The 12,616-nt window shown below is 51.2% G+C and overlaps 1 protein-coding gene across 4 annotated transcripts in view; it reads right to left on the reverse strand.

Moving 5' to 3' along the window:
* Positions 1-12,159, reverse strand: part of PLEKHM2 (pleckstrin homology and RUN domain containing M2) — a 52,891-nt gene extending 40,732 nt beyond the window's left edge. For 2 of the 4 annotated variants that reach the window (XM_054437221.2, XM_054437210.2), the window contains exon 1: positions 9,394-9,690. In XM_054437221.2, coding sequence (XP_054293196.1) covers positions 9,394-9,453 — 60 coding nt within the window. In that variant the 5' untranslated portion in view covers positions 9,454-9,690. Of the gene's footprint in view, positions 1-9,393; positions 9,691-12,147 lie in introns of those variants that run through there. The other 2 variants (XR_008492112.2, XM_063659342.1) reach the window with 2 other exon arrangements.
* Between the last annotated feature and the right edge of the window lie 457 nt (positions 12,160-12,616).

The following is a 12,616-nucleotide window of genomic DNA, read 5'->3' on the forward strand; positions in this document are numbered from 1 at the left end:
CTCTATTGCTTCCCTTGGACAGAAGGGCACTGCCAGCTCCAGCAGCACTCCTGCCATTGTGGTGAATCCTGATGCCTGAGATGGGCACTGGAGACTCCTGAGATAGGAATGACCCAGCCAGGAGCCCCACAATCCCTGCAAATGCCAACGTTCTTCTCCCCACAACTGTCATGAACTGAACACCAGCTCTTGCCTTTCCACATTAAGGCTTGTGTGGACCACTCTGCCTCTTATTCAACGTTTCCAGACCTAACATTTGCGTCAGCTGGCAGCAGAATTTTAGTTTTGCTTGGAATTTCTTTTCACACTGGGCTCCAGCTGGATGAGTTCTGAGGGAGGCCACTGCTCCATCTGAAGCTCCGGACTGTTAGTCATGATGGCAGAGTGACCACAGACAGTCAGCCCCGTCTGAACAGCCTGTTGCTGCCAGATGACGACCTGTTTCTGTTAAACCCCAGTGAGTTTCTGCCTGGCCTCAAATCATCACACAGGGCCTTTCAATCTGGATAGGCCTAAGCCACAGCCAAGCTATGTAGAGAGCAAGCCCAGGCTGTTCTGTGATGGGACGGAAAGGACCACACAGTGTCACGAGGTTTCCAACAGAAACCTGATGTCAGAGAAGCACTTCGTAAAAGGAGAACCACATCTTAAAAGCGAACGGGCATGGGTCCGGGTGAGGTGGCTCATGCCTGTAATCCCAGCACTTTGGGAGGCCAAGGCAGGGGGATCACTTGAGGCCAGGAGTTCAAGACCAGCCTGGCCAACATGGTGAAACCCCATCTCTACTAAAAATACAAAAATTAGCCAGGTGTGGTGGTGGGCACCTGTAATCCCAGCTACACAGGAGGCTGAGGCAGGAGAATCGCTTGAACCCAGGAGGTGGAGGTGGCAGTGAGCCAAGATCGCGCCACTGCCCTCCAGCCTGGGCAATGGAGAGAGACGTTGTCTCCAAAAAAAAAGTGTGGCTAGGTGCAGTGGCTCACGCCTGTAATCCCAGCACTTTGGGAGGCCGAGGCAAGTGAATCACTTGAGGTCAGGAGTTCAAGACCAGCCTGACCAACATGGTGAAACCCCATCTCTACTAAAAATACAAAATTATCTGGGCATGGTGGTGCATGCCTATAATCCCAGCTACTTGGGAGGCTGAGGCAGGAGAATCACTTGAACCAGGGAGAAGGAGGTTGCAGTGAGCCGAGATCGTGCCAACCGTGCTCCAGCCTGAGTAACAAGAGCAAAACTCCATTAAAAAAAGAAAAAGTGAATGGGGCATGGACACAGTGGCTTGCACCTGTAACCCCCACACTTTGGGAGGCTAGGGTGAGAGGAAGGCTTGAGGCCAGGAGTTCAAGACCAGCCTTAGCAACACAGGGAGACCCGGTCTCTACAAAAAAACCAAAAAACGAAAAAAGTGAATGGGCAGGGCTCAGAAAAAGCGGTTATCACTTCTCCACTAGTATCTACTTCTGAGCCTGGGTGGAGTTACTCACGGGGTCAGGATCCCTCTGTGCACAACATGGTTTCTGGGTTAGGGACCTTCAGGTCCCTCCCCGCCCTCACCAGACAGCCTCTACTCTGGGAGAGAGGAAAGAAGAAGGGAAATAGCTACTGAGAATTTAGGAAGCGGAGGAAGAGGAGCAGGGAGAAGGCACACTGACCCTTAACACTTCAGTTTGTAACATGTGTGTGTAGATACTATTTTATGTAAATCTTTGTCCTGGTGACTCAGGTCCTTAGGGATTTTGAGAACATTTAAAACTCTTACGAGTTTTTCTGTAAAGCCACAGAGAAACAAAACTATTGATGTAAACCAAATAGTCAATACAATTTTTACATCTATCTACCTACCAGTCCCTCTCCAGGAATGAGCTACCCCAGCTATTTTTTTTTTCCCCCCGAGACAGGGTCTCACTCTGTCACCCAGGCTGGAGTGTAATGGCATGATCCTGGCTCACTGCAGCCTCGAACTTCTGGGCTCAAGTGACCCTCCTGCCTCAGTCTCCTGAGTAGATGGGACTATAGGCATGTGCCACCATGTCCACCTAATTTTTTATTTTTATTTTTGTAGACACAGGGTCTCATTATGTTGCATAGGCTGGTCTTGAATTCCTGGACTCAAGTGATCCTCCCACCTCAGCCCCCCAAAGTGCTGGGATTATAGTTGTGAGCCACTATACCCACCGCCTCGCCTCCCCGCCCCCAGCTAATTTTTTTGTACTTGCAGATCTAACCTATCTCGGGAGTAGAAAAATGAGAAAAAGTTCACCACACAAGGCAGCCTTTTCAACCGCACAGACAGGCTGGGCTGAACAACAGCTGTGGCTCGTTCACCAGCGCCAGTAAATCCCGATCCTGAATGGGGACTGGGAGACTCCTGCTCAAGGCAGTGTGCCTGGCCAGAAATAGAACTTCACTCAGAGCCGATGCCGGTGGGGCACTGTCTGCCCAAACCGAAGTGGGTGGGAGACTGAGGCGAGAGAAGGTTGTCAGGACCCAGGAACTGAGCGATGGTTACCCTATTACAATTCATTTATCCCCTTTAAAGGGTAGGAGAACAGGGGCAATTACTTTTCATTTTATATACTTCTGAGCTATTTGTGTGTTCTTAAAAACAACTACTTATTTTCTTAGAATAATTTTATGGCCAAGTGCAGTGGCTCATGCCTATAATCCTAGCACTTACGCAGGCCGAGGTGGGAGGATCACCTGAGCTCAGGAGTTCGAGACCAGCCTGGGCAACATAGTGAGACCCTGTCTCCACACTAAAAAATTAAAAACTGCTGGACGTGGTGGCATACATCTGTAGTCCCAGCTACTCAGGTGGCTGAGGCGAGAGAATCGCTTGATCCCAGGAGTCGAAGGCTACAGTGAGCCATGATGGTGCCACTGTACTCCAGCCTGGGCCAGAGTGAAACCCTGTCTCAAACAAACACACACACAAAAAGAATCATTTTTCATTCTCTTATCCTACTCGGTGTCCCTTGCAGGATGCAATGTCATTGCCTTAGGGAATCTTCCCTGATGGTCTCAAAGCAAACCTCCCTGCCAATTCTTTATCACATTGCTTTAATGACTTCATAATGCTTACCATGATCTGAAATCATCTCTGTATTTGTCTACGAATTTATCACCTTCTTTTTCTTCTAGAATGTCAGCTCCATGAGGGCAGATACTCATCTGCCTGTTCATAAGAACCTTCCTAGGGCCTATGATGGTGAGGTTCTAGGGAAGGTGCTCGCTAAATAGTTTTGAATAACTGAATACAGGGACACATGATGGGATTTACAAGTGTCCATGTTCACTCCACAAGCCTAATATAATGTGCAAAAACACAGCTACAATAGAGATTTGGTTAACTACAGGACTGGTTGCGCCAACTTCTCTGGAAGTAATCCCTGGCCTACCTTGGCAAGGACTTTTTCATATGAACACATGCATCATATGTGAACTACTGCCTGTGGGCTAAATCCAGCCTGCTACCTATTTTGGTAAATAAAGTTTTCTAAATAAAGTTTTATTAGAACAAAGCCACACTCATACACATTTGGTTGCTTTTGAGCAGTTTCAACAAAGACTATATGGCCTGAAAATATTTACCATGTGGCCTTTTAAGAAAAAGTTAGAGCTTGAAGAAACAGAGCAGTGTAGTATAAGACTCTCACTGAAGCCAGAGGCAGTGGCTCACGACTGTAGTTTGGGAGGCCAAGGTGGGTGTATCACTGGAAACCAGGAGTTCGAGACCAACCTGGCCAACATGGTGAAACCCTGTCTCTACTAAAAATACAAAAATTAGCAGGGCGTGGTGGTCTATGCCTGTAATCCCAGCTACTTGGGAGGTTGAGGCACAAGAATTGCTTGAACCTGGCAGGAGGGGGTTGCAGTGAGCCTAATATCACGCCGCTGCACTCCAGTCTGGGTGACAGAGCAAGACTGTCTCAAAAAAAAAAAAAAAAAAAACCTCGGCTGGGCATGGTGGCTCACGCCTGTAATCCCAGCACTTTGGGAGGCTGAGGCAGGCGGATCATCTGAGGTAGGGAGTTTGAGACCAGCCTGGCCAACATGGCGAAACCCCGTCTCTACTAAAAATGCAAAATTAGCCAGGCATAGTGGCTCATGCCTGTAATCCCAGCTACTCGGGAGGCTGGGGCTCGAGAATCACTTGAACTTGGGAGGCGGAGGTTGCAGTCAGCTAAGATCGTGCTACTGCACTCCAGCCTGGGCAACAAGAGCAAAATTCCGTCTCAAAAAAAAAAAAGAAAGAAAAACAACACTCACTGAAGACTGCACAAGGGTGATCTGCAGAGTCCACGGAGACGTTTGCAAGTAGTAATGGTGGCTTTTATTTAGGCCTGACTCTAAGCAAGGTATTGTGCTAAGTGCTGTAAGTGTGTTCTCTCATAGAATTGAATTATCATTATAACATTAGTAGTAGGTTCTCACTGCTGATGCGAACAGTGGTCCAGTCGTCTGCCAGGATCGAGATGGTCAGTTACAAACCCAGGCCCAAGTCTGCATACCTCTGAAGCCTGCGTTTGTGTCCGCTAGGCTACATGGCTTCCACAGAAAGCACTTTCCAGCCGCATCTTGCATGACTTGTCTTAAGACAGGTCATGCCTGTCCTCGGAAGACCATCTGGAGGGCCCCACTTCCTTGGGGATGCCTAGGCTGTTTCTTCTGTCTTGAATGCCTGCTTCTTCTCTTTCTCTGAACTCTACCAGTATTTCTTTTTTTCTTTTCTTTTCTTTTTTTTTTTTTTTGAGATGGGTTTTCGCTCTTGTTGCCCAGGCTGGAGTGCAATGGCGTGATCTCAGCTCACCGCAACCTCCGCCTCCCGGGTTTAAGTGATTCTCCTGCCTCAGCCTCCCAAGTAGCTGGGATTACAGGTATGCGCCACCATGCCTAGCTAATTTTGTATTTTTAATAGAGATGGGGTTTTTCCATGTTGGTCAAGCTGGTCTCGAACTCCTGACCTCAGATGATCTGCCCACCTCGGCCTCCCAAAGTGCTGGGATTACAGGCATGAGCCACCGTGCCTGGCCAGGAGGTTGCTTCTTATGGCATATAGTCTTTGCTCATTCTGCAGGCATATGCAGCAGACACACCTGCTCCTCAAAAACAGAACTTGGGAAAATCACTGCCTGCCTTCCCTCCCCTGGAGATGATGTTATTTAGTAGAACCACATGCTGATTCAAAAATGCCAAAGCTGTCGTTGACTTGGACATTTCTCTTTAACTATTAACAAATCGGCAACCACAGGCTTTATTGGCAGCATCTGAGATGTTTCTGCTACTAGCTCTGTTTCTAGAATTGAATATTAATTGAATTTGCTTTCTATTGTTATCATTTCCTTTTTTTTTTTTGAGACAGAGTCTCCCTCTGTCACCCACGCTGGAGTGCAGTGGCGCGATCTCAGTTCACTGCAACCTCCACCTCCCAGGTTCAAGCGCTTCCCTGCCTCAGCCTCCCAAGTAGCTGGGACTACAGGCACGTGCCATCACACCTGGCTAATTTCTGTATTTTTGGTAGAGATGGGCCAACACCATGTTGGCCAGGCTGGTCTCGAACTTCTGGCCTCAAGTTATCCATCCACCTTGGCCTCCCAAGGTGCTGGGATTACAGGCGTGAGCCACCATGCCTGGCCTATTGTTACCATTTTCATTTAATCATGTTAATTATTAAACTCTCCAGTTCTCTCTAACCCTCAGGAATTATGATGTGTCCATATCAGACCACAGGTTGCCTTGGATTAAGATGGATTAACAGCTATTTCACCTGTCTAGTGTTATAATGGGTATTCACCATCACAAAATCTAAGTATGAAAATAGCTGAACTCAACAATACTCCTTGGGGATAGTGGTTGCTTTGAGGGTGTAGTTTCTGGGAGGGGGAAAGAGGGGCCTTCTGGGATAATGGTCATGTTCTGTTTCTTGGTCAGGGTGCTGGATACGCGGGTGTTTTCACTTGTGAGAACTCATTAAGCTGTCCACTTAATGGAATGCAGTGGCCCGATCTCGGCTCACTGCAAGCTCTACCTCACGGGTCGCACCATTCTCCTGCCTCAGCCTCCCGAGTAGCTGGGGCTACAGGCGCCCGTCACCACGCCCAGCTAATTTTTCGTATTTCTAGTAGAGACGGGGTTTCACCATGTTAACCAGGATGGTCTCAATCTCCTGACCTCGTGATCCGCCCGCTTCGGCCTCCCAAAGTGCTGGGATTACAGGCGTGAGCCACTGCACCCGGCGTCTAATTTTTGTATTTTTAGTGGAGATGGGGTTTCACCATGTTGGCCAGGCTGGTCTTGAACTCCTGACCTCAAGTGATCTGCCTGCCTTGGCCTCCCAAAGTGCTGGGATTACAGGCGCTCAGGACCTGTGCACTTTTCTGTAGGCATGCTTCATTTTCATAAAAAGTTCTAAAATACTCTGCAAATATAGAAATACACAATGGATCTTTCCTTGCAGAAATACGCATCTCATTTTCTTCATGTAAAATCCTTATAAAATGACCAGTAAGACCATTTACTGGTGGTAGGATGCAAGAAAAAAGGCAAAGCAACTCTCAAGGTGTTATATAACACATTTAGGTGAGACTGGCATTCAAGGACAAATCTGACCCCAAGACTGCTGTCCTCAATGTCTACTGCTGTAGCCAAACTAACAGGTTCCTAGTAAAGCAGACACTCTGATTCAGAAAACCAAATGTAATTTATGATGCAAGAATCATATCGCAGTTTTCTCAAACAAACGCACAGAGGAAGTGGCTACCAAGAACAAATGGTGTTGTAGAATGACCTTTAGGTGGTGAGGCACTTGAGCCATCTTCAAGCCTTGTAAAATTGAGGAATGGGCTCTTCCACAAAGAAAAAATCTACCAGTTAAGACTGGGTCAGGATCCATTGCTAAACACTCTACATATGTTTATTAAAACTTCACTACGCCTGTAATCCCAGCACTTTGGGAGGCCGAGGCAGGCAGATCACCTGAGGTCAGGAGTTCAAGACCAGCCTGGCCAACATGGTGAAACCCCATCTCCACTAAAAATACAAAAATTAGACGCCGGGCGCGGTGGCTCACGCCTATAATCCCAGCACTTTGGGAGGCCGAAGCGGGCGGATCACGAGGTCAGGAGATTGAGACCATCCTGGTTAACATGGTGAAACCCCGTCTCTACTAAAAATACAAAAAATTAGATGGGCGTGGTGGCGGGCGCCTGTAGTCCCAGCCACTCAGGAGGCTGAGGCAGGAGAATGGTGTGAACCCATGAGGCGGAGCTTGCAGTGAGCCGGGATCGGGCTACTGCATTCTAGCCTGGGCGACAGATCGAGACTCCATCTCAAAACAAACAAACAAACAAACAAAAAAAACCCCAAAAATTAGCCGGGTGTGGTGGCGCACACCTGTAATCCCAGCTACTCGGGAGACCGAGGCAGGAAAATTGCTTGAACCTGGGAGGTGGAGGTTGCAGTGAGCCGAGATCACGCCACTGCCCTCCAGCCCAGTCAACAGAGCAAGACTCTGTCTCAAAAACAAACAACAACAAAACACTTCACAACAACCCTAATTTTATCCCTGCTTTACAGATGAAGAAACTGGGGCATGGAGAGGTTAACAAGCCTGACCAAGGTTACAGGGTTATTAATTTGGCAGGGTGGGGATTCAATCAGGCAGCTGGACTCCAGAATCCATGCTCCTAACGATGATGCTGGCCATGGCTTTGGTTGTGATACACCCAGGAATGGGTTTGCAGTTTCTAGTGTGTGACATTTTCTGGGGTGCGTTCCAGCTCAATAAAGTGTCATTGTCCAAACACCTACAATTATATGCATCTTAACAAACACACCTAACTCTCATAAGTGACAGCCTGATTTACAGAGTGAATCTCTGCCTTCAAAAGACTCATGCTTATACATGTGACAGGGTGCCCCATGTCTACCGCCTCTCCATCACGGACTTCTCCATTCATTTGTTTGAAATCCAAAGACAAATGCCGGGCCTACCTGAAGCCACAATCAGCCCTGATTAGATTAGAAAGGTCACCTGTGTTCCTTTCTCTTGCATTAGGAAAGATATACTACTTCTCAACAAAGTATTTGCTCATCCTGCCCTCCTTGAGTAAGCAAAAACCATACCCGGTTACATTAGGAAAGCTCAGTAAAACTACGTAAAACTCTTGTTGGATCTCTGCAATGTTATTTTAGTTGTGCTTTTAGAGGAACGTTTTCAGCAAGGGCAATTCGAGAATCTATTTTCTTTTTAAGTCACATTTATCTTTATGAAAGGTAAAATAGCTTGCCTGTGTTGCTTTTGAGGAATCTAAGTGGGAAAACAGACAATTATTTAAATATGATGGTTGATCTAATTAATTCTGTTCATTTTGCTTCTTCAAGTAAAATAAGCTGCTGAGTCCCTCACCCAAGCCATTTTCTTTCTCTTTTTTCTTTCTTTTTTTTTTTTCAGTTTCTGAGACTATTTGGTGAGCCAGGAATTCAAATTACACAAACACACACACACACAGAGAGGGAGAGAGAAATCCATTCTGATTTGGCCATTTAGGTTTTCAGTGAATATGGATTCTTTTAAAATTATTATTATTATTTTATTTTTACATCCAGCCCAAAAATGTCAGAATATGGATTCTACCTTCTAGCACGGGACCCTTTTGCGGATATGCCAACTTCATCACAAATACATGCCCTTGACAGGTATGTACTCATTTCTACCTGGAATTGGGACAGTGATGTTTACTGCGGCAAGCCCCACAGCAAGGTGTCTGTGGTGTCACCCGGTTCCCCGGATCAGCATCCAAAATGCAATCCCCATGTACTTCAGGTTCTTATAATCAAAGCCCCTAGTGAACCTCTTCAAAGCTACCATCCTTGAGCAAGATTATTCAGGGGAGTTCCCAGGAGCGGAGGCAATGTCGCCGGGACCCAGGCCCTGGGAAAGTGAAGTTGCTTATCACTGGCCTCCACCCTGACTGCCAGACCCTGGGCGACGCCAGCCTGGCGGGGGGACCCGGGGATGCAGCGGATTCCGCAGGAGGCTGCATGGGGCTCCTTCAGGAGCTCCCGGGGTCGCCGCTGCCCCAGTGGGGGACCGGAGGGTCGCTGACCCCTCTCCGGAAGGGCAGGGCCCCGGGCCAGGTTTGGGGAAGCTCCGAGGATGCTGACCTCAACTTTGTTCTTTAAAAATAGCTCCGAGGCCGCGGCGCTCACGTGAGCCGCGCCGCTTCCCGTCTACCGGCCCGGGGCTCGTCGCCCCCCGGGTCGCGGAGGGGAAGGGCGGGGGGCCCGAGTCCCGGCGGCAGGAGGGTCGCCGGCCTGGGCGAGCGCCGCCGGAGGGCGTGGGGGGCGCGGCGAGGAAGGGGTCCCGGCCGGGAGGGAGGCCGCGCTCACCTTCTTCACCGACAGCGAGATGTTCTCCAGGATCCGGTCCTTCACCTCCCCCGGCTCCATGGCGCTGCCACCGTCGCCGCCCCCGCCGCCGCCGCCGCCGCCGCCCCGCCGCCGCTTCCCGCGCCGGGGGCCGGGGGCCGCCGCCAACCGCTGCCGCCGGCCGTACGGGGGCTCCGTCGTGCCGGCCGCGGGGCCCGGCGCCCGCCGCCCGGCCCTCGCCTCGCCCGGGCCCTCGCTCCACCGCGGGCCGGCGGCTCCGGAGCGCGGCCGGCGGGGAAGGAGGCCGCGGGCTGTGCGCCGCGGCGGCGGCGGCGGCAGGAACTGATGTCAGGCGGGGCGGCGCCAGGGCCCGCCTGCGCCTGGGGACTCCGGGGACCCAGGGACCCGGAGACCCGCAGAGACACTTGGCCGCGGCCCTCCCCAGAGACCCCGAGACCCGCCCCCAGCCCTCCTCAAGCCACAGACTCTCCCTGGGACCCCAGAGACACCCTCAGACCCCAGGGACTCCAGAGACCTCGACCCCGCCTGCCGGGGACCTTGGGGCTCCTCACAGACCCTCCCCAAGCCCTCCTCAGCCCACAGATTCCTTCAGGGACCCCAGAGACACCCTCAGACCCCAGGGACTCCGGAGACCTCGACCCCGCCTGCCCGGGACACCGGCCCTCCTCAGAGACCCTGGAGACCCTCCCCCTCAGCCCTCCTCAGGCCATAGACTCCCCTCTGGGACCTCAGAGACACCCTCAGACTCCAGGGACTCCGGAGACCCCAACCCCACCTGCTGGGGACCCCCACAGACCCTGGGCCCCCAGCCCTCCTCAGAGACCCCCAAAGACCCCGAGGCACTGGCCCTCCCCAGAGACCCCGAGACCCTCCCCACAGCCTTCCTCAGCCCACAGGATCCCCCCTCAAAACCCCAGAGACTCCCACAGGCCCCAAGGACTCTGGAGACTCCGACCCCACAGGCCAGAGACCCCCACAGACCCTGAGACCCCGGCCCTCCTCAGAGACTCGAGACACCCACAGACCCTGGGCCCCCTCTCGCCGGCCCTCTTTAGTCCACAGACCCCTCCTCGGAGACCCCAGTGCACCCCACTAACTCTGGCCAGGGACCCCAAGACCCTCTCAGCCCGCAAGCCCCACTTATCTTCCTCCCCTTCCTTAGCCCAGCCATCCCCTCAATGCACAGACCCAGGCCCCCTGGCTTTGGCAGCCTGGAGGACCCAGCACCCCCACCGGGTCAGCCTAGACTCCAGCCCCCAGCCCTAGACTCTCGCTGGCCCCCTGGCCCTCCCCAGCCTCTCCCCTCCTCAGTGCCTCACCCTCAAGGCCCAGTCCTACATTTGAGGTCCCTGGTGCTCCTCCCCACCCCCAAAACACACCCTCCTCACCTTCAGCCCCAACGCCCCGTTCCCACTCCTTATCCTTATCCTTCTTCTTCAGCCCCATGTATCCCGAGGGCCTCAACTCCCTCGGCCCCTGAAACCCACCATAACAACTCTGTTCCCACACACCCTCCTCAAATCCACCATCTCCTAAAGCCCCTGCACTTAGAGGTCTCAGTCTCCTACCTGGCTCTCTTCCCTCAAGTTCCCAAATAAATATATCCTGACACATCGATTAGTCCCTCCTTTTTATTCTCAGACACCCCAATTCTCAACTCTGGCTCCCTGGTCTTCCCTCTTCTCTGCTCAGGCTACCCCATCCCTGAAGTCCCCTTAGCATCTGAAATACTGATTAATTGCTTATCTCAGAGGGACCCCACAAGCCTCCAAAGGTCGCTCCCCAGCCCCTTAGTTTCCCAAGGAGAGACCCAAAATAGTGGTACTTTTTTTTTTTTGAGATAGAGCCTTGCTCTGTTCCCCAGGCTGGAATGCAGTGGTGCGATCTCTGCTCACTGCAACCTCCGCTTCCCAGCTTTAAGCGATTCTCCTGCCTCAGCCTCCCAAGTAGCTGGGACTACAGGCACACGTGCCACCACGCCCAGCTAATTTTTTTTTTTTTTTGAGGCAGAGTCTCGCTCTCGCCCAGGCCGGAGTGTGGTGGCACAATTTCGGCTCACTGCAACTTCCTCCTCCCAGGTTCAAGTGATTCTCCTGTCTCAGCCTCCCCAGTAGCTGAGATTACAGGCGCCCGCCACCACGCCCGGCTAATTTTTTGTATTTTTAGTAGAGACGGGGCTTGCCATGTTGGCTAGGCTGGTCTTGAACTCCTGACCTCAGGTGATCTGCCCGCCTTGGCCTTAAATTATTTTTTAAAGACAGGGTCTCACTCTGTCACCCAGGCTGGAGTGCAGTGGTGGGTGTGATCGTAGCTCACTGTAGCTTGAACTCCCTCGGGGATCCTCCCACGTCAGCCTCCCCAGTAGCTGAGACTACAGGTGTGTGCTACCATGCCCAGCGAATTTTATTTTTTGTAGAGACAGGGCCTCGCTCTGTTACCCAGGCTGGTCTTGAACTCCTGAGCTCAGGCCATCCTCTTACCTCAGCCTCCCAAAGGACTGGGATTACGGGCACGAGCCATCATGTCCAGCCCAGGGCGTTTTCTTATTTGTACTGAGTTCAGGAAAGTAAGAGATAACAGCCTCTTTGGAGTTGTTATCTACCTCTCATCTTCAGAGAGCAGAATAAGAACAGATGAGGGTTGAGACTCCAGTCACTGGATAGGTAGAGAAAAGGTTGAGGACAGAGGACACATTACTTGGAATGAGGAAATAAATAGCCAGGTATCTATGAGTAGAAATAGCCTCCTACTTACCAAAGGTGTTTGTGGAGTCAGAGTCAGCTGGAGTGAATGACTAGTCCAATTGCGCACTTCCTTCCCACTCCATCCTAGCTAGGGTGCGTACAGGCCCCACCCTGCTGGATGCAGCTCTGGTTCATGAAAATGCAGTCCCCCAAAGTTGACCCAACAAGCTTTGGGATTCTTTTCTGCTGTTGAATAGCAGGCCATCTTCTGCTGAGTACTGTGTTCTGCTGGGCACCTCCTCCCTAGGAATGGCTGATCATGGCTTGGGCACATGGTACACTCAGTGGGTATTTTTATTCCTTGGCTGTATGCCTGGAGTGTCCACTTGGTCTGTGACGTAAGAAGGTGGTGGCATTTCTGCCATATTGTTTTCATCTGCATGTATTGGGAGATGGTCACATTCAGCATTTTATAACATTCAGAGGAATGTAAGGTCTCACTGTCTACCAAATTCCTGAGGTTTGCATAGGTATGTGAG

This window comes from Pongo pygmaeus, chromosome 1 (genome assembly GCF_028885625.2).
Source record: "Pongo pygmaeus isolate AG05252 chromosome 1, NHGRI_mPonPyg2-v2.0_pri, whole genome shotgun sequence".
NCBI lineage: Eukaryota > Metazoa > Chordata > Mammalia > Primates > Hominidae > Pongo > Pongo pygmaeus.